Source organism: Bos javanicus, chromosome 2 (genome assembly GCF_032452875.1).
Source record: "Bos javanicus breed banteng chromosome 2, ARS-OSU_banteng_1.0, whole genome shotgun sequence".
In the NCBI taxonomy this organism is placed as follows: Eukaryota; Metazoa; Chordata; class Mammalia; order Artiodactyla; family Bovidae; genus Bos; species Bos javanicus.
The window spans coordinates 96,082,629-96,103,608 of record NC_083869.1 but is presented as its reverse complement, the minus strand read 5'-3'; the positions used below and the strand labels follow the sequence as shown (position 1 = coordinate 96,103,608).

At 37.5% G+C, this 20,980-nt stretch overlaps 1 protein-coding gene across 2 annotated transcripts in view; it reads right to left on the bottom strand.

Annotated features, from left to right (window-relative positions):
* CCNYL1 (cyclin Y like 1) overlaps positions 1–20,980 on the bottom strand; it is a 36,540-nt gene that overhangs the window by 9,423 nt on the left and 6,137 nt on the right. The window contains exons 2-7 of one of the 2 annotated variants that reach the window (XM_061382940.1): positions 15,131–15,205; positions 13,280–13,314; positions 7,809–7,909; positions 4,681–4,716; positions 2,403–2,454; positions 979–1,098 (exon numbers count right to left, since the gene is read on the bottom strand). In XM_061382940.1, coding sequence (XP_061238924.1) covers positions 979–1,098; positions 2,403–2,454; positions 4,681–4,716; positions 7,809–7,909; positions 13,280–13,314; positions 15,131–15,205 — 419 coding nt within the window. The remainder of the gene's footprint in view (positions 1–978; positions 1,099–2,402; positions 2,455–4,680; positions 4,717–7,808; positions 7,910–13,279; positions 13,315–15,130; positions 15,206–20,980) is intronic. The other variant, XM_061382947.1, reaches the window with a different exon arrangement.

Below are 20,980 nucleotides of genomic sequence, written 5' to 3'. Positions count from 1 at the left end.
CGGGCTTAACTTGTCTACAAAGAAATGCCCCTCTTCCAACCCTTACTCTCCTGCCTGCATTTCCCAGCTCTGCATGTGCCAGCGCCACCCTGCCTCTCTCAAGCACATGCTAACTAAGCACTGCAAGTGGCTTGCAGCTCCAAGAAAAGGCCTGTGTCTGACCCGGTGCCCACTGAGGGGTCTCTCTGCACAAGGAGAAGCCTCCTCTCCTACACTCTGCCTGGAGGGGAGCAGGCAGAGGTGGACGTACTCCTTCCCTCCAGATGATCCAGTTGACTTTCCCCTATAGGTTTGCTATACGGAGGAGTTAGGCAATCCCAACTGCCTCTCAGCTGAATATGATTTATTATTCAAATGATAAAATCTTACCATAGGAATTCAGTATGGATGACACAAAGGTCCTTACACAGCTGGAGCTTGGCAGGCTAACTTGAGTCAAGCCTTTCCAAGCACCACTGACACCCAATCCTGGGTACCTTCACATGCAGGCACCAGAGGACAGTAGAGATGGTTAACATTATCGTCCAAGGACAGGGAGTTGAAGGCAGTCAGTCTCAATCAAGACACACATTAGAACTGCCTAGGCAACACAGCCTGAGACTCAGAAACACACTGAATCTGCGCCTGCCGTGGACCAGAAAGTTGAGTGATCGCCTCCATCCTACCGCCCAGCACACTGTCAGTGTGCACCTGTGTGCACTGTGTGTGCACGTGCCCTGACGTGTGGAAGGAGAAACCAGAAGTCTCTCCTGCTGCCCTTAACACCAACTGTTTTGCGATGAGAAAAGCAATGGCAACATTTTAAATCATGATTACTAAAGCTCAAATCTGTACAGTTTACTTCCTTTTGATACATTTCTCTTTAATAAAGTTCCGATGATCATTTCAGGAACCTACTTTCATTTGGAAAACAGGCCCATACCTTCTGTACAAGAAAAAAATGTCTAGAGATGCTTCTATTAGAGAAAAATATATTACCAAAGTCACTATTGCACATTCGGCAGTCAGCTGTGCGGCACTGAAAAGAGTACGAACAAATCTGTAAATGAATTTGTGTTCAGGGTCGTGCTTAAAGTACTCCTCTGGAACCTTTTCTCGCTGAAAGAAGAAAAAACACAATGTAAGTATCCACTGAAGAAAAATACTTAAAAGTACCCTCAAGACAGCAATCTTCACACGTGTGCCCACGTGCTACTTAAACACCTTTCCAGTGTCCTGTAACCAGAAGGCGCTAAGAGTTTGCTGTCTTACACAGCAGTCACCAGTCACACGTCTACTGAGCACCTGAAGAAGTGAATTTTAAAACCCTGTCATTTTAATTAGTTTAAAATTTAAACACTATTTTAATGTTCTCCTTAGAGATCTTACGTATTTGTTAGGAAATGTTTATATTATGTGATGCTATGGAAAATCGTCCTTTAAAAAGCTACATTTTCTGTTACTTGATGTTTACTTACCCACTCACTCGTCATACAAAGCGCAACTCGGTTCTTATCAGTCACACCCCTGACACAACATGCCTTTGGTAAAATGACTAGACATAACATGGGGTGGGGGAAGAAGACTTAAAAGGAAGACAATCTTGGCTTCGAGCTGGAGGCAGTAATTTTCTTCTAGTAATTAATTTCAAAGCAAATAAGCATGAAATAAATACAACTGTACTTATTTATTTAAATAAATACAACTGCAGCTTATTTATTTAAAAAAAAGTCAATCTTATACATAAATATAATAAAAACAATAATTCTATAAACAATCACAAACGTCTCTACAAAATAATAAATATCATGGAAGTTAAAACATACATATAAAACGTTACTGTTAACTACTCTATATCTCCTGTGTATCTTTATACCCTGCTCCCCAACAAAAGGATAGTGTCACATGCTCAAACCTCCTAAGTCTTGCAGTGTAGTTACCTCTGCTGTAACTGCTACATTCTACCCATAAGGTTCTCACTGTGTTTTCTTACACCTAAATAAAAAATAGCTAGGAAGTGCACTTCTATGATCCAAATTCTGGTGCAGTTATGATCAAATCTGTAACTGCTATAATATACAGCAGAAAGCTACCTCTCAATCCCCCAAAATAAGAAATATCTTTTGGTTACGGTACCTGCACTAAATGTATAAGATATTTAATACTTACAGTTCAAGTTAGATACTGGCATACTAAGTACTTTAATATTTTTTCAGTAAAGTCAAGGAAGTAACCACACAATATTAAAGTCTAAATCGAGAACTCCTCATAGGAGATCCTTTACACAAATCAAAAGGAGTAAAACACAAAGCTAGTCATTCATATTATAGAGCAGTTCAAGTTCTACAATCATTAAAATATACATTGGACACCTACAATAAAAGCACAATAAAAACACAACTTCAATCAAAAGTGACACTTACTGTGAGTGGATGTGATCTCTCATCAAAAATATCCAAGGATCTATTGGCATCTCTATAAAATAAGAATATATATTTTAAAAATTAATTCAGGAGTTACTAGCTTAGTAAAGTATCTGCTAAGAGTAGAGAAAGGAGTAGAGGAAGATTAACCTTCAATAAAGCAAACAGTTTTACATATTCTCCTAGATTCTGCCCTTAGAAAGGTTTTCTGACCTATTTTATACTCAGCACACCAAGTTGCTTGAAATCTTTTCTACAACCAGCCAGAGTTGCCTTTACCTGCACAGACCCCTTCTAATAGGCAATGTTAGTAGACCAATACATTTTCACTGCACTAACCTCACACTGGAATACACAAGAACATTTTATAAAGTGGCAGTAGTGGGCAATAAAGTCTTCTAACTTCAATGAATGTAAATATGAGATTCATGCTTTTTCTTGTTTTTTTCCCCTCTTTTGTTCTTTATATTATATTCTTATTATAACATATATAATATATAACATATAAATTATATATTATAAATATAATCTAATTCTATAACTATATATTTATATTGTTATTTCTTGTCTCTTTTAAATAGTCTGAGTTAAAAATGTTAATTGTCTTTTAAGAGAAACCAGGTTTTTTATTTTAAATTCCACCACACTACTACTCTGTGCCCATTTAAACAGCAGTTCTGCAAATGTGGTCTATAGGCCTCTGGGATTCTCCCCTGGCCCCTCTTCAGAAAGCCTAAAAGTCTAAGAGGTCAAAACTGTGTTTTATAAGAATACCAAGACATCACCTGCCTTTACACTGTGTGACACTTAACTATGATTGTATAAAAGCAAAAGTGGGTAAAATTGCTTGTTTCTGAGTGTGAATCAAGGCAGCGGTATGAAACTAAATTAGAAGTAACTCAGTTATTCCTGGCCAAATGCATGTAAAAAGTCTGCTTCACTTAAGAACATCCTTGATGAAAGAGTAAAAATTAAGTATTCTTAAACCTTTACTCTTCTTTTTCATATTCTAAGTGGAAAGTATGCATTAAGCACTTGCATGTACTGAAATATGGCTCTGTTAAGGAAGAGCACTTGTAACTTACTGGTAAGTCACTTTTTTCCCCTAGAACATCATATTTAAACCACTTTTTTCATGAAACACCAACTGACAGTCATTTTTTCAAAAAATGAATAAAGTGAGCCTGTCACTTCAAAGAAAACTCACAACTATTTGTTACCAATGATAAAATTCAAACCATCAAGCTAAAAATATCAGGATTTTTGGAAAACGTGTACCTTCTAGTGTGAGCTTTATTTATGGTGAGCTTGATTTCTCAATACTTAAAGACTTTTCTGATAACATTGGTGGTGATACTAACAAGAGTGAGTTTTTGACACTGTCTAAAGAAATGTGAGCCAATACTTTGCAAATGACAATGTATAATATTATAAAATCATGTACAGATAAACAGATCCACTCAGTATGCAGGACAGATCAATGGGCATTAATTTAACATAGTACCTACTTCAAGTTCACTGATAATGACTTGGAACTCCATTTTAACTAATTTAATGAACTAGCACATGTGGATTTTGGGGACAGTATCAAAGAATATGCCAAATTATCTCAAGGCTTTAAAAATTCACCTTTTCCCAACTATATGTCTACATGTGGCTGGATCTTCATATTGCTTCTTCAAAGCAAATGACTGAAGACAGTGTTGATATGAGAATCAACTGTCTCCTATTAATGAGATACTTTTCTCTCCACTATTTTGTTGTGGAAAATGGTTATTTTTCATTTAAAAAAAAAAAAAAAGACTTATGTTAAACACTGGAGTCCCCAACCAGATGGTGATCTCATCCCTCAGGTGACAGTTTTTGTTGTCCTACTGTGGAGAGAAGCAGAATGTGCTACTGGCACCTAGAGGGTAGAGGCCAGGGGTGCTGTGAAGTGCTCGACAACGCACAGGACAGCACCCCACAACAAAGCTTCATCCAGCTCAAAATTTCAGTAGTGCTAAGGAAAGCCTGTTTTAACATACAATGGATTTAATTTTTTAAATTTTCAATTTCAATTTCTAATACAGTAAATATCCATATAAACCACATAAGAGTGGTTAAAGAATTAAGAGTCCCAAAATAAAAATAAACGACTTACTTCCATACTCTAATAAAAGCACTCTAACAGTAAAAGCTTACTCTAAATACTGTCTATAGTTATTACTTAACACTAAACTTTATACTGTGTAAATTAATTAGCTGGAATAACAAAATAGGTTTTAAAAGAGCTCACCTGTTCTTTATGTGGTAATATATTGCTAAGGTCACACTGTGGAGGAAAAAAATATATTGTAATAATTGATTTTTATCACATTAGGCCTGAAGACATTTAAAAAGGGTTGGCAGAGAGGTAAGACCTTCCAGATGCCCAGTGGCCCCCACATCCTCTAATTCAGAGCAGTACCCACAGGTGCCATCCCCCATGTTTTAGGTTCTTTGGCTTTTAGCAAAATTAGGAGACCCAAAATGCTAGATGTGCTCTTAGAAGACATGTTTGGGTTGATTATTATAATATATGTTATTATATATTTCCCCAGTCATTTGTCCTTCTATGCACCAAATCTTTCGTCCCATACAAGTTATATCATCTATCCACATGGTTAAATTTAAGCCACACATGGCTTTTTGTTAGGCACTGCATTTCAGCTGATTTAGTTCAGTATCCCTCTAACATGTCTATTTTCCATTATTTCTCTAAAAGTAAGTAATACAAGTGCTCCATACCAAATAAAATGGATTTAAAATCACTTTCACACATAATTATTAGAAAATTTAATAGCAAAGTTTTATAGTCACAAAATTGATGATAAGCCTAGTTATCCTGAAATAAGCACTGCTAATAAGGCAGCACAATACAGCACAGTACACTATTAATGACAGGTATTTCCAAATTATTTTAAATAAAGTATTAACTAACCAATAGATACAAGTCCTCAGATACTTTTTACATTACTATAGCCCTAAGTTATTCACAGATGCTGTGTATTAGGCCATTAAGGGGTTCTCTGGTTAAGTTATTTGTTTCCCTTTGTTCTCAGTATCTAAAATGAAACTCAAAATAATTGAGAGAAGGCAAATCTGAATTTTGTAACTAGTCTATAGAATCTTAGCATTTGCAGAAAGGCCAGTTACACTGTTAGCATCAAAGATGGATACTTCTATAGTGCTTCAAAGTTTCTTCAAATTGACCTTAAAGTCACAGAATTAAAAGTTACATGATAAAAAGGGCAACTGAACCTTATATGACACTTACCCCATTTTACAAATAAGGGAATCAAGGCTAAAAACTGACTTACTCAAGGTCCCACCAATTATCAGAAGTAGTTCTCTTTCTCCTACCCTTGAAGCAGAGAGTGGTTTCCAAGCTCAGCTGCATCCTGGGATCACCCGGGACACTTTAAACACTGCCTGGCTTCTGCTTCAAAATGTTCTGATTTAACTCCATTAGGTACGACCTGGGCATCAGGATTGTATTTAAAGCTCCCCAGGTGACTGCAACGTGCAGCCAAGTTTAGGAATGAATGAGTTAGGGTTAAGATCAGAATCTCTCAGGATGCTTTTGTCTATAAAATCATGCCTCAAACACATCATTCCTCAGCTTGTCAAAAGGGGTGTGTGTGTGAGAAAGAGACAGAGAGCCAGACAGACCCACAGACTCTGCGTCTTGGAGGCAGGGAGGAAAGGTGGAATCCATGTGTTCAGAGATACACATCTTGAAAAAGTTGCACAGGTGATTCTAATAAGGCTCACCTACCCCACTGAAAACTAATCCCATGGTACTTTTCAGAATCATTCCTAAAAGCCAATTTGCCCTAATTTTCTCAGTAAACCTTTATTTCACCAATAATGAATGTGCTGAATGGTCATTTTTAAAACTTAATCAGAGAAAAATTTACTGTATTTCCAAACATTAAGACTAGGTTGAGAATAAAAAGCATGAAACCTACTCATCTGAGCAAGGTTAATCTTTAAAACTACTTCTGAATTATATACTAGAACATCAGGCTCTTTTGAATTGAAAAGAAGCTGTGAGTCTAGCCACAGTGAGAGTAGTTTTTTAACCCACAGATTTAGTGTCTTGGCTGAATAAAAACACTGATTTCGAGAGAAGTGCCAAAACTCAGGACTTTAAAGAGCAATGGGGCTCAGTTTTTGTTGAAACACGATTTGACCAAAACTAATAAGAAAGTTACATTATTATGATTGTGAACTGGTTGTTTTTAATTAAAATTAGAAGTATACTGATCATTTAAACAGCTAAAAAATAAAAAGCCTTGCACATTAAAAATGAAATTAAATGTATAAGCTAATTATATTTTTAAGACAGAAAACTAAAATTAATGATAAGGATACTAATATTTTCAAGTAGCATTTCCCAAACTGTTCTGGAAAGTTAACATTCATATGCTAAGGAGACACTAGTTAATGTTCCTGGACAACTCCAACAGAGGCAAGGAGGTCTGCATCCTGTTTGGTTTTTAATTCTCTCTCTTAAATAAACTTGAACATTCCCATCATTAGGGCGTTCTGAATTGTGCATCTCCAATTGTGGACTATGAGGGGCTTCCAGAAATGGAGGAATAGTTTTTGTCATCCTAACACTGTTCGTGTCTTAAGTATAAGCCTGACCACAGCCTTGTTTCTGAAACTTCATCTCTTTTATTGTTCTCTGCTTTGATTGATACAGTGTGTTGGAGATACACATATATAAACAAAAATTAAATGTGTCTATTAAGTTAAAATCTTAGTTGAACAAATTTCATCTATGGAGAAATTAAGCTTGAGAGTACGCCCCTTGAAACAGTTTTGATATATTTTCCCCCTCTTTGGGGGAGAGGAAGGAGAAGTAAAATTTCATACAGAAATACTGCAGGAAAAAAATGCAGGGTGTGATAAATCTGACGAAGTCCAATTAAATTTAACTGCAGATTCGCTTTGGTGCCAGTAGGGGACACGCTGTTCCTTCTTCTAACGGTAGCTTCCAAACTAGTATACGTTGTTGTAGGACACTCCCAACTCGTAAAGAAATACTTTTTTCTAGAAACATACAATAAAAAGGTACCCCTCTCTTTCTCATTATGTTCAATATTATCTTAACAATAGAAATCATCAAATAAGATTTACATTTTTCTTGGGATTTCTTACTTGCTAACTGACTTTCCCTTCCATCATGTACTCTATAATAAAAATGGAAACTGAAGACTCATATTTAGGTCCTTGAAACCAACATATAGTTGACACCAGTTTCTTAACCTGATCACTGAAAAGGACAAATCAAATGAATGAAATTACGTATGGCTAGAATGGTTTCAGCAAGAAGGGGGTCTGTCACTCAGCCCTTGGCAACCTAGTTGTACTCACCATTTTATTGTGGTTCTAAGATTAGGCTGGCTGACTGTGCTGTCATCTAGAAATATGGTTGAGCATGAGCTATACTTTTTAGTAAGCTGCCCTGGAGATACCTGAAGGGGAAGGGAGATAGAAGAAAATGTCACAGTAAGTTAAACCTATAAAAGTGTGTTTTTTCCTTGGTTAAAATGTCAAACGATAAAGCATTAAGATTTTCCTTACACTCCATGAACTGCTGAGTGCTGCATCACGTGCAGCTCCATGGGAAACCTCTGTACTCTAACTTCCACAGGCAAGATCTGAGAAATGTGGTATAAACTGCTGCCCTTGATACAGGACCCATAAATGAACCTGGCAAGCACCTATTATAAATTGCCTTTATAATAATGTAGAAAGCATATAGTAAGATTTCAGTGTTTCTTCCTTAAGCAATGAAATGCAGCGGAGATTTCTATTTCTATTCATTTACTACAATAAAACGCACTGCTTTATGTAATATCGATGTGAGAGCATTCCATTGCAGTAAATGAACACCAATCATAAGTGTATTAGCTTGGGAGACAGTGTGAGGAAACAAGCGTTTTTGAGTCAGAGGCTGGGCATGCCAGGGCTGCTCTATCACTTGCAACCTGGAGGCCATAGATCTCTCTGGGCCTCAGTTTCCTTATCTGGAGGACAAAAGGGTACAGCTTTAAGATTCTCTCACAGCCAAGAAACAGATAAAAGCAGCTCTGAGAATTTAACTTCTCATTTCATGTTTAAGTAAGACTGCCATATATTAGACAAGAGAGAGCCTCAGAGAATACTTCCCACTCATTGCAGTTTTATTAATTCTACTCTCCATGCTATCTGACGCTCATCATGGCACTCTGGTGCCTTGCGCACGCTGCTCTCTGCCTGCACTGGCTTCTTCTTCCTCCTTGTCCCAGCAAACTTGACCCCATGACCTCCAGCATACCTCGGCCAGCAGCCACACCACTGAACTTCTCCCTTTCTGCACACTTACACATCTAATTCACCACCAGTTACATGGTCTCAACTGCTTGCCTGGTATCCCCCTCCTAAGTAAGCAAGCAAGCTCCTCCAGGTTACAGAAGATTCTTACTCCTCCTACTCCAGTTGCTGAGCATAGAATCTGGGACAAATTAGGATTCAACAAGCCTTTGACAAATTATTTAAGATCAATTACAACTGGAAGGTAAATCATACTAATGATACACATTAGAACTATCTGCAGTGGTGCTGGATAGGTGACAAAGAACTTTGTGAGACCCTCTAGAGAATAAACTGTCTTTAAAACACTTTAGAAGTATCCATTTATTTGTGAAGAGCCCAAGAACAAGCCATAGTCAAATACTACAATAGCCTAAACTATGTTAGGACAATTCTCTTCCTTTAAGTAAAGGCCAATACTCAAATCCCAGTCACTGTCAGTAGCTCAAAGTAATAGCATTCTTTAATACCACAGAACACAAACAATTTCAACACTTGGTTCTGTTGGTTTTTGTTTACTAATTCAGATGAGCCTTCCTTCCTCCTATTAATATAAAGTAGTTTTCACCATGCTGTCACACTCTATCAGTGTCCTCCACAAATACATCAAAGGTGAAACAAGGAGAAAATCTAGTCGATGTTTTTTTAAAATACAGAGCATTTAAATAAACAGTGCCAATAGCCAATAATAAGAACTATCCAAATGGTGTATAAACCACCATTTTGCTTCTTCCAGATATTTTATGGCAAAGCCACTTACTCCTTTATTAAAAAGTTCTAGACATAACATACCTGAAAAGTACCACTATTTGGAGGAATTTCTCCTTCAAGCTAGAAATGATTTAAACTGAAACTTACATATTTCTTAAGCTATCTGGTTAATGTGTAATTTTAGAATCTCAAAGGAGACACAGCATGAAAACTGAACATTTATTCAAATGCTTATATTCTAAATGAAGTTATCTTTTAAAAGGTCACTACTATTAAGAGTATGATGCACTACACATAGTAAAAGTCAGTTCTGACTATAAAATCTATCTATGAGGGGAACAAACATAGTAAGAAAATGCACCAAAATATAGACTCGTTGGTAGAGCTTTGGCTTTGGGTGATATTTATCCCATTTTTCTCTATTAAAACTTTTTCTCTATTATGAATTATATCTGTTTATCTTTGGAAATATTAGTGCTGAAATATTTAAGAAGTTTAATTAGACGTGGCGCTACAGACCAAGGCGGGGTGGGGCTCATTTTAGTCTATCAGCAACCTACAGACTACTGGCTAGATCCTACCAAGAAACAGTGAACACTTCTCCAGGCCTACTCCTGAAGTGATTCAAACTTTTGGCATCTACTATTCACTAAAGGATGGCAGAATTAAAGTTTCTGAGCAAAGCCTGGATATATTAGCTGCCAACAGCTCACTTTCCCCTCATCTCACTTTAAAATTTAAGGTAACTGTCCTTTATGATTAAAGCCTTATCATCGCTGGCTCAAAACCTCAATAAACTACACTGACAAAGATTAATGATATAAAATGCAAATATAAAAATCAAACAGCAAAACCCACCACTGATACTTTAATGTTCACTGAAGAAGAGTATTTACTGTCATTCAGAGCTAAGGACAGAACCGATGGACTTTTACAATCTTTACAAGAAGGGAAAAGGCTTACTTAGTAGACCTCAGGTTTAATGGCAGAGACTAGAAAATAATCATACTGGAAGACTAATAAGTAACAATCGCCCCCAAAACTTATCATTAAAAGTCAAGCACCTGTTGAAATTCTGCTCCCACCCAGTGAATCTTCCCATCCTGCCTATTGCCTCTGAGTTTAACCCATCAAAAAAATTAAGCTGAAATTCACTTTTTTCCTCCCCTTTCCACAAGTTTTAGATGTGTTTATTAGTAATTATTAAGACTTTTACTTAAAATTTTGTAATACTCAATGCATTAGTGTGGGGCTTCCCTGGTGGCTCAGTGGGTAAAGAATCCACCTGCCAAAGCAGGAGACGTGGGTTTGATTCCTCAGTCAGGAAGATCCCCTGGAGAAGGAAATAGCAACCCACTCCAGTATTCTTGCCTGGAAAAGTCCACAGACAGGCGAGCCTGGTGGGCTACTACAGTCCATAGGGTTGTAAAAGAGTCATGTCTGACTTAGCAATAAAACAACAAGAAGTGCATTAGTGTAAACTACTCCCTACATTACTACACATTAACGGACAATGTGGCAGGATAAGTAGTTTGAATAGGATTCTTAATCAAGGTCTTAGTAGAAATGTACAGTATTCTAATTATAGATATAATATAAAGTATTGTCTGAATCAGTACCATTAATTATACTGAATTAAAACTTTTAAACTTAGAATTTATATTCAAAGTATAAATCCAACTTAGAGTGGACTAACCACAAATCTACTTCCTTTCCCCCTTCTTTCAGAGATATCATCTCATTAGAATTAAAAGTATTTTTAAAAAAAGCTATACCCAAGACAGGATAAACAGCAGACGATTTTTGATGTTTGAAAGAAGAAAAAACTAGATAAAGGAGTGGTAACGGACATGGCAGAACAGAGGAAGCACAACCTTGGAACCTACAGAGTGACTGGGATGGGAACAACAAAACCAATTTGTCTTACAGAACCCGAGGCAGGTTCAGAATTCAGAGGCATGGTCACCAAATCCTTGCAGTGAGGTCTATCAGTTAACGAGTTTGCAAAGTGATGCTTCCAATTAGATCTTAACAGTGAGGGAGAATCACATATTTGAGGGAAACCTCCAAGAAGTCAGAGATCAAAACAGGAAGAAGGCATCGACAGGAAAGATAAAAATGCAGGAGCAAATAAAAACTTAAAAAAAAAAATCTTCAACATCTACAGAAAGATGAGAAATTGCATCAGTGAAAAAAGAATAAAAGGATGGAAGAGAACTCTATAAAAAAAAGGTAGACAAAACAATATATTCAACAGAAGGATTAGAGCAGTCAAGGAAACCCCCAGGAAGTAGGACAAGAAGCCAAAACGGAAAACAGGAGGGGAAAAAAAATCTGTGCAGAAATATGCTCTAAAATTTTCAACATCTGACTAACAGGAATCCAAAAAAGAAAAAGAAAATACCAAAGACGCACATAAAAAAATTCACTAGAAGAGATGTTCTGTATGTTTAAAGGCCCCAATAGAGTGACAAGGTCTATATCAAACCATGTTATGAAATTTCAAAACCCCACAAAGACAGAAGGTACTACAAGGTTCCACAGGAGGAAGGAATGGAGAAATGACTAATTTGGTAAGATACAATGTACCAAATTCAACAGATTTAAGAGCAACACTGTAAATGAGAAGACGAGAGAAACATCTCTAGAACTGCAAAAATTAGTTTCAACCTAGAATTCTACACTTTATCAAATATAAGGAGTTTCATAGAGGCTAGGTCTTTAAAAAATTTTTGCCCATGTGCCTTTTTCCAGGAAAATGTGCTCCAGTAAAACAAGGGAGTATAACAAGACAGAGGGAAACAGAATCTAGGACATAGGGGATCCAACATGAGAGAGTAGTGATGTGAGATCCCAGGTGACTTCACACAGATATCCCAGGAAAATAGGCACAGAGCCCATCTAGGAAACACTAGTATGTAGAGGGTAGGAAGACAAAAGGTTGGCAAAAAGTGTCTCCAAGAAAAAATGGAACAGATGTAGTTTTGTGGATGGAAAATATTTTTGATGGGTATGTGACAAATGTTACAACATTTGGGGGAAAAAATAGCTGTTAAAAAACAGGCAAGTGAATCCAGTCAGGAAATTAATTCCACAGAAAAAAATGAAGGATGTGAAAATAGGGAGATTGGCCAGGGAGCTACTCAACTGTGTTTGGCTGTGTGAGATCATGCTTGCTAGAAAAAGCAGAATTGGATTATCCTGAGAGGTGCAGAAGTGCTGAGATTTCATTAACATTGAAGAAAAAGAATGAAAGGTGCACAAGGAGGCAGCACGGAGAACCACACGGCTCAGCGACGGACAACACCTGGTAGTCGTAGTGATGTAGACAGTGACTCTGATTTAATAAAAACTGACGCACGCAAAGGGAACAGAAGGAGGGAGATAAAATCACGGTGGACAAGGAAGTTAAGATTTCACCTGCTGTGCCAAGAAGTCAATGGACAGTGCTAAAAATTAAATTACCTATTACACTTTTATTACTTTGGTTAAAAACTAAGATCAAAAATTTAAGGCAAAAGAGTTGAAGCTCGATCTTTATATTATAACCATATTGAAATTTAACTTAAATGTCAGGACCCTTAAAAAAAAAAAAAAGGGAACTACTAAGTCAAAAACCTTTCTGAATATACTTGATAATTAGGAACTAGACATTCAGAAAATTTATAAATAAGAGGTCAATGCTAACAGTATTGGATCCATCATACTTTTTAGGAAATCATGGCAGACATGCTTTTAATTGAACTATTGATTTCTTAACTTTTCAACTATTTACTTACATGGTTTAAATGGTTGCTCTTCCTCTTTTCTCGCACTAAGAATAAAAAAAATTAACTGATGAATTCCGATACAAATACCATAGAAAAATAAGTCACTAGTTATCTGATGGATTACCAATATACACAATGAGTTAAAATTTCATTCTATTTTTAAAAATAATTTCCAACAAAACATATAACTTAAATCACCCAGCAAAATGAATCCTATAAATAATATCTAAAAACTTAGTTTTACTATTTGACCTAACAGATACTCTGTATTAGGTACAAATCAAAGACTCTCCATTTACAAAAGAAAAGGACAAAGCAAATTAGGCCAGGTGAGATATTTAGCTAATAAAAAAATTTACCAGCTGCACAGTATGTAGTATTTTCTAGTTCTACATGTACATTAGTCACCAGGATTAACAGATGACAACTCTAAGAACCAGTTTCTGGTCAAGCAACCATGTCTCTGGAAGCATCCTGAACCACTTATTGGTCACCTACTCAAACACCCAAGTTAAAAAATACAGGGTCTTTACACACTGGAAAGCTCTATAAACTTTAACATGTGTGCTGACCTCACTAACATGTATTGACAGAACATAGAACTGTTTTGCTCCAACAAAGACCAGAAGAATATAAGCTCAAAGAGAGTCTCAGGCCACACTCGTTCCCATGGCATCACAAGCATGAATTCCTTTAGACTGAAGAGAGACAGGGGCATGAGGTTGTGTTTCTTTTATTCTCTCCACTGTCTCTCTACAGTGTGAGCAGCTCATGAGTCTGGAAAAGACTGAGAAATACAGTAATCCTAACTAGAAATAACTGCCTCAAGACAAAGAACACACACTTTAAGAAAATGCAGGCGCCCTCAGGCTGGAGAACACATGGTGCACTCCGAGAGGGCGTGAGCGCTCTGTGCCCCACCCCCACGCCTGGCCCTCTTCTGGCTGGCCGTTTCTGAGACAGACCCTTTGATAAAAACCGGTAATCTAATGAAAATAAAAGAAAAAGAACCCTGTATTTTTTATTGTGCTGCATTACTTCAAATATTATAGAACGTTCACTTGTATTCCTGCTCTCATAAACAACCGAAAAACTTGATCATGTGTGGCTTTTTAGCAAGTAAACTAGGATTTAACATATATTAAGGAAGACAAGCAGGCAAGACAACAAGCAGGAGTGCAAAAACTTCCAGTTCTGATTCTCATCTTAAAACAAGCAGGACACCAGAAATTTACACAAGGTTTCCCTTACTGAGGATAACCTTCTGGAAAACCCCATATGGCAGGCATGCTGCTCTGATTACCCTGGCCCAGCACCACATTAGGATGAGAGAACTTTGAAGAGCTAAAAGTTCTTATAGGAACTTTTAAAAGAACTTAAAAATTTACATGAATCTGGATGTGAGAAAGGTTCATCTGGTTGAGCACTGTGCAAAATGGTGCCAAAATCACAAGACTCGATTCCCATACATAACAACTGATTTTTATTTTATCAAATGAAAACCTAACTGTGACCTAAACCCTATCATTCATCTTTAACTCATGTGCTCTTGGAGCAAGAGGAAAAGGACAAAGTAGCATGGAAAAACAGACCACAACTAAATCATGTGGCAAGCTGACTGTGTTGATAAAGAAGTAGCAGAGTGTATAAACAGATGGTCTAAGTGTTTCTCATTAAAATAGTGACACCTAAAGTAAAAATGTATCATCACATATTAAAATATCAAATATTAAAATATTATCACATATGAAAAAATAAAATATTTAAACTATTCTAAGTGTTTTTCTGTATCTTCCTAAAATACACAAAACAAAAACAGTTTTCAATCTTTTTCTCAGGGGGGGAAAAACACTGTCTTACCGTCCGTTTGAGATTTGCTCAGAAAAATTGTGCTTGCCCTTGGGTGGTCAGAAGGGTTTGATTCCAAAGCTAAGTCTGCACAGGAAGAAGAGAGAAAGGTGTGACAATTAGTTGAGTAGAAAAAGACATGACTTTTAAAACAGCTACACATTGATTTTAATCATGTTTAATAGCCTTAAGAAGAGCTTTTAGTAATGACAAGAAGGAAACTGTAGTAAAGGCAACAATATAAAAATTCTATTGGTAAACAGAAAAACTGTAGAAATTCTCCAAACATGTGGAATAAAACCAGGGCTATGTCTTAGGCTTTTTTTTTTTTTTTTTAACTTGCACCTAATCTATGCCTCCCCCCTCCTATTTATTGATTAAAAATTCAGTCACCTCTCTTTAAGCTGATATTACTAGCAAATTTCAGGAAGTCTCAAGAAGCAAGTTATGCTGTAGTCAATTACTGTCAGATACCAGCTCAATCTATCAAATATGCTATAACCAAATCAGCTGCTTTTGGCAAGTGTTCTTCAGACAATCCAATAGCTAATTCTAACTCCACTCAACAGTTGGCTGCCGTTTATCTAGGGGCTATTCATCATGGCAGATGTAAGAGGAATACGTAAGAGTTCAATGTTCTGATCCATAGGAACACTTCCAAGATGGTGATTTTTAACTTTACCCTCTATTTCCAAAGCTAAACTCTCACTTTTTCCTTTCATGGTGCATGATTAATAGAAGGCTTCAATAAGAGTACTTCCTGGAGCACATCAAAGGGCTGCTTGAAAAAAATTTTGCCCATACCTACGTAAAAAAGGTGGGTCTGCTGGCAGTTCACTTTGCACCAAGGTGGGAGAGTCTTCTATTTAGGCAGAAATATCAAGCAAGCACAAGCTGCCACATTGGACAGTAAGGTTGTTGTTTAAAACAAACATAAAAGCCCTATGGGCACTTACTCAGTGAAGTCCACCTCAAACCAATTAAACAATCTTTTAAGAAACTAGACCAAAAAAAAAAAAAAAAAGAAACTAGACCAAGATTTTTAAAGAGTAATAGTTAAGACAATATTTCCCAAACCACATAATTGGCCTATTTTTAAAGGGGTGTTTGGTGGTCAAAGTGATTTACATGTTATCCCTGAGAATCAAAAAGCTATATACATTGATATATTAAAAACCAACCAGTCCAGTAGTGAATTCCGTCTAACCCAGCATTTCACAAATGTTATCTACCTAGAACCCTTTTCTTCCTCAAAGAAAGAATTTTGCATGAACAGTAATTTGGGACTTCCTGGTTTAATGGGAATTTTAATGTTACTGCCAGCATTATAAATTTACATATGTAAACCAACTGCTTTGTTCTTCATGAAAATTCCTTCACTGCATTTGGAGTTTATTAAGCTATTTTTGGAGAAAATATTCTATTCAACAGTTTTATGTAAAAGACCCATAAAATTATTTTAAAGTTTTTTACCCCCTACATATTTGAAAAATTCGACACCGAGAAAATAAATTATTTCAGTTGTACACAAAGTTGACAGGCAGAGACTTTCGACCTAAGGCTTCTGAAAGGATTCATGACTACTTATCTGTACCAGAAAGTAAACAGGCTACACTGGAATCTAAAAAATAAGCAGAAATGCTTGCAAAGTAGCCATATTTTTCATCAGGGTTTATGGCATGGTAAAATTTAACAAGAGTCAATGGAAGTCCAGGAAAAGTAAGTGTCAGGATCAAAGAGAAGCAAGCTTTAACATACACACACACACCCTGCACATGCACACACACCCTGCCAAACCAGGGTGTGCTACTGGTATGCTATGATGTGCTACTACAGATCTATATAGAGAAAGCAAGAAGGCTGGGATAAAAGAAATGACATGCAGGAAAAAGGTAAACTTGCCCAAGTGATCAGAAAAGAGCTGGCACTCCCCCTACCCTACTCTAGAGGTTTCAAGGGTGGGCACATGACCCAGAACTGGCTAATAGATTGCAGCTTTCCTGGGACTTTCCAAGAAGCAGAAAAAGGCAGAGGGGTACCCTAGGCTCCTTAGCTAATCTGGAGCTGCTTGGACACTCCTCTTGCCATCAAGAGGGGAAAAGCTTTCCGGGAGAGATCAACAGAGGAGAACAGAACTGAGACAGGCTGTGAGGTCACTGAACTCCCGGGTCAAGTACTGCTTAATTTACTCTATCAACTCCAGTTATATAAAAGTCAATATATATGTATTTTTAATTTAAGCTATTCTGAGACATTTTCTCAAACTTGCAACAGAAAGAGACCTGGTTAACCAGCAGAACTGATGATCACATTGAAGGTGGGGAAAGGTAAAAGTCATTTGCTCATTCCTTTAACAAATGTCATGAACAAAAATTTGCATGCGCCAAAATGACACTATTTAAAAATTAACCCACAGATTCACAACCCTTACTTTTAGTTGTTTTCCTTACACATTAGAAAAAGCTCTAATTAGTGTATAATTTATGTCTTCTTGTTATTAACAACCCTTCTACATCTGACTGTTGCATCTTTACTGTTTAATGAATACACAACAGCCCATCAAGCGTTATTCCTATACTGTACTTAGCCAATTCCCTATTGCTGGGGTTTAGGTACTTAAAACATTCTATTCTTTGATGAGGAAACTTTTCATCTATTGTTATACAGCTTTTTAAATAAATAATGGTTTTATCTCCTTAGCAAAGATCTTCAAAAGTGGGATGTCTAAGCCAAAAGGTTAGATCATTTTCCTGGCTCAAGGTACAGTGCTAAACTGCTTCCTGAAGAAGGTGGGGCCACATTAATGTATAATGCTACCAATCATGGCAGTTTTAGTTCCTACCCCTGCTCTGCAGAGTTGTGGAGGAAAAAGTCCTACTAACAGAAATAAGGAATAACACTGTAGATCTAATCTGTATTTCTTTTGATTACATAGTTTTGACCACTTTCCCATAATTATCAGTGTCATTTCCACTGTGGTGAGCTGCCTATCATTTATAGGTACTAAACATACTAGGGCCCTACTGCTGTCAATCTGCATGAGGTTTTCAGAAAATACTAATCTTCTGTTTACAGTCTATAGAACAATTTTCTATACAACTTGCACTTTTTGCCAGTGAAAACTACATCACTATTTTAGACTTGACAGGTAAGCCATTAGACAATAAACTCATACATACACACAATATTTCTGCACGCTCCATTAACTGTTTTGCCAAGAGTCTAAGGAGACGATGAAAAAAATGTACCATACTCTTCACTGTCACAAAGGTAAGACTGTCAACTAGGAAGCAAAGCATTACCACCCACCCTTCCCCTCATCCCCTCTCCCGCAACAAGCACACACAATAATGTTAGAGGTATTTTGAGAAATTACTGTGCATTTTATATGTGAATTCTTTCTAAAATTACTTCTTTAGCAATCTTTAAGAATGTTTTAACCCAGGAGAAATATTCTTGAGCTCTTGATTAGGGGTTATCATTAAAGTTATATTTTAAGAGCCATCACTTTTATATTATCAATTTAAATTGCAACTCATTTGACAGCACGATAGACTTATGAAGAAAAAGGATGACTAGAAAAAATTAAGCTCAGGTCTTAATATAAACACTCCCAGGAGGAAACCTGTATACCAGATCACTGAATGCTGCTTTTCCTCCAACCTAACATTCTATCAATCGTGAGATCCATCTTAATTGCAGATGTTAAAAATGTGAAAATAAAGGCAACCTAGAACATTCAAAATGCATTACCAAAGCCTAAGTGTTAAAATTATGCTATCAAACTGTCAATAAATGATTTTTCCCTGTCAAAATATCAGAGAAAGTAGTGACCAAGAAATCATCTGACAGGAGACTAATGCCAACATATTGACTTCAGTTCAGTCACTCAGTCGAGTTCGACTCTTTGCGACTCCATGAACCGCAGCAAGCCAGGCCTCCCTGTCCATCACCAACTCCTGGAGTCCACCCAAACCCATGTCCATTGTGTCAGAGATGCTATCCAACCATCTTATCCTCTGTCGTTCCCTTCTGCTCCTTCCCTCAATCTTTCCCAGCATCAGGGTCTTTTCAAATGAGTCAGCTCTCTGCATCAGGTGGCCAAAGTATTGGAGTTTCAGCTTCAACATCAGTCCCTCCAATGAACACCCAGGACTGATCTCCTTTAGGATGGACTGGCTGGATCTCCTTGCAGTCCAAGGGACTCGCAAGAATCTTCTCCAACACCACAGTTCAAAACCATCAATTCTTCAGTGCTCAGCTTTCTTTATAGTCCAACTCTCACATCCATACATGACCACTGGAAAAACCATAGCCTTGACTAGACGGACCTTTGTTGGCAAAGTAATGTCTCTGCTTTTTAATACACTGTCTAGGTTGCTCGTAACTTTGCTTCCAAGGAGCAACCGTCTTTTAATTTCATGGCTGCCATCACCATCCGCAGTGATTTTGGAGCCCAGAAAAATAAAGTTAGCCACTGTTTCCCCATCTATTTGCCACAAAGTGATGGGACTGGATGCCATGATTTTAGTTTTCTGAATGTTGAGCTTTAAGCCAACTTTTTCACGCTCCTCTTTCATTTTCATCAAGAGGCTCTTTAGTTCTTCTTCACTTCAGTTCAGTTGCTCAGTCGTGTCCGACTTCTTGCAACCCCATGGACTGCAGCACGCCAGGCCTCCCTGTCCATCACCAACTCCTGGAGTTTACCCAAACTCATGTCCATTGAGTCGGTGATGCCATCCAGCCATCTCATCCTCTGTCGTCCCCTTCTCCTCCTGCCCCCAATCCCTCCCAGCATCAGTCTTTTCCAATGAGTCAACTTTTCGCATGAGGTGGCCAAAGTATTGGAGTTTCAGCTTCAGCATCAGTCCTTCCAAAGAACAACCAGGACTGATCTCCTTTAGAATGGACTGGTTGGATCTCCTTGCGGTCCAAGGGACTCTCAAGAATCTTCTCCAACACCACAGTTCAAAAGCATCAATTCTTTGGCGCTCAGCTTTCTTCACAGTCCAACTCTCACATCCATACGTGACCACTGGAAAAACCATAGCCTTGACTAGACAGACCTTTGTTGGCAAAGTAATGTCTCTGCTTTTTAATATGCTATCTAGGTTGCTTTTTATCTCATGCTATCTCATGATATCTCATATGCTATCTTCACTTAATATATTGCAATTAAACAGGATTGTCAGCATTTTCTGGGCCAACTTCTGGGCTCCAGTTTACTTAAAGGTTTACTCCATTTACTGAACTGCCCTATCACCCCTCAGTTCAGTTCAGTCGCTCAGTTGTGTCCGACTCTTTGTAACCTCATGAATCGCAGCACGCAGGCCTCCCTGTCCATCACCAACTCTCAGACTCACGTCCATCAAGTCAGTGATGCCATCCAGCCACAGTAGTATAATATATTAGTTTTATGGCTAATAATACATCTCACGTCTTACGATCATCTGGTGTTTCATCTGAGTCCACACTTTGCACCCTAGCCAAGTGGTTCTTGCCTGCCGATGCTGAACTGGGCTGTCTCACCAGAGGGCACACAGCATGCTCCTGCAAGCCCCTCTACTGCTACTACTCCCCTAGCTTCTGACCATCCTGGCTTCCAAACTGCTTCTGAACTTGCCTCTAACTGGGTTCTCAGTTCTGCCTTACCTTAATCCTCAATCAATGTTGTAATAATCATGACTAAAAGATGATATACAGGTAAATATACCTGGCTTTATGTATTTCTAAAGAGTACTTAGGCTTCTTGGACTTTTAAGAACCTTTCTGGGTTGCAAGCTACAGTGATTTCATTTCACATTATGCAATGTTACTGTTTTAACTCTTAAAGTTTTATTACTTTAATACCCTAAAAATAAA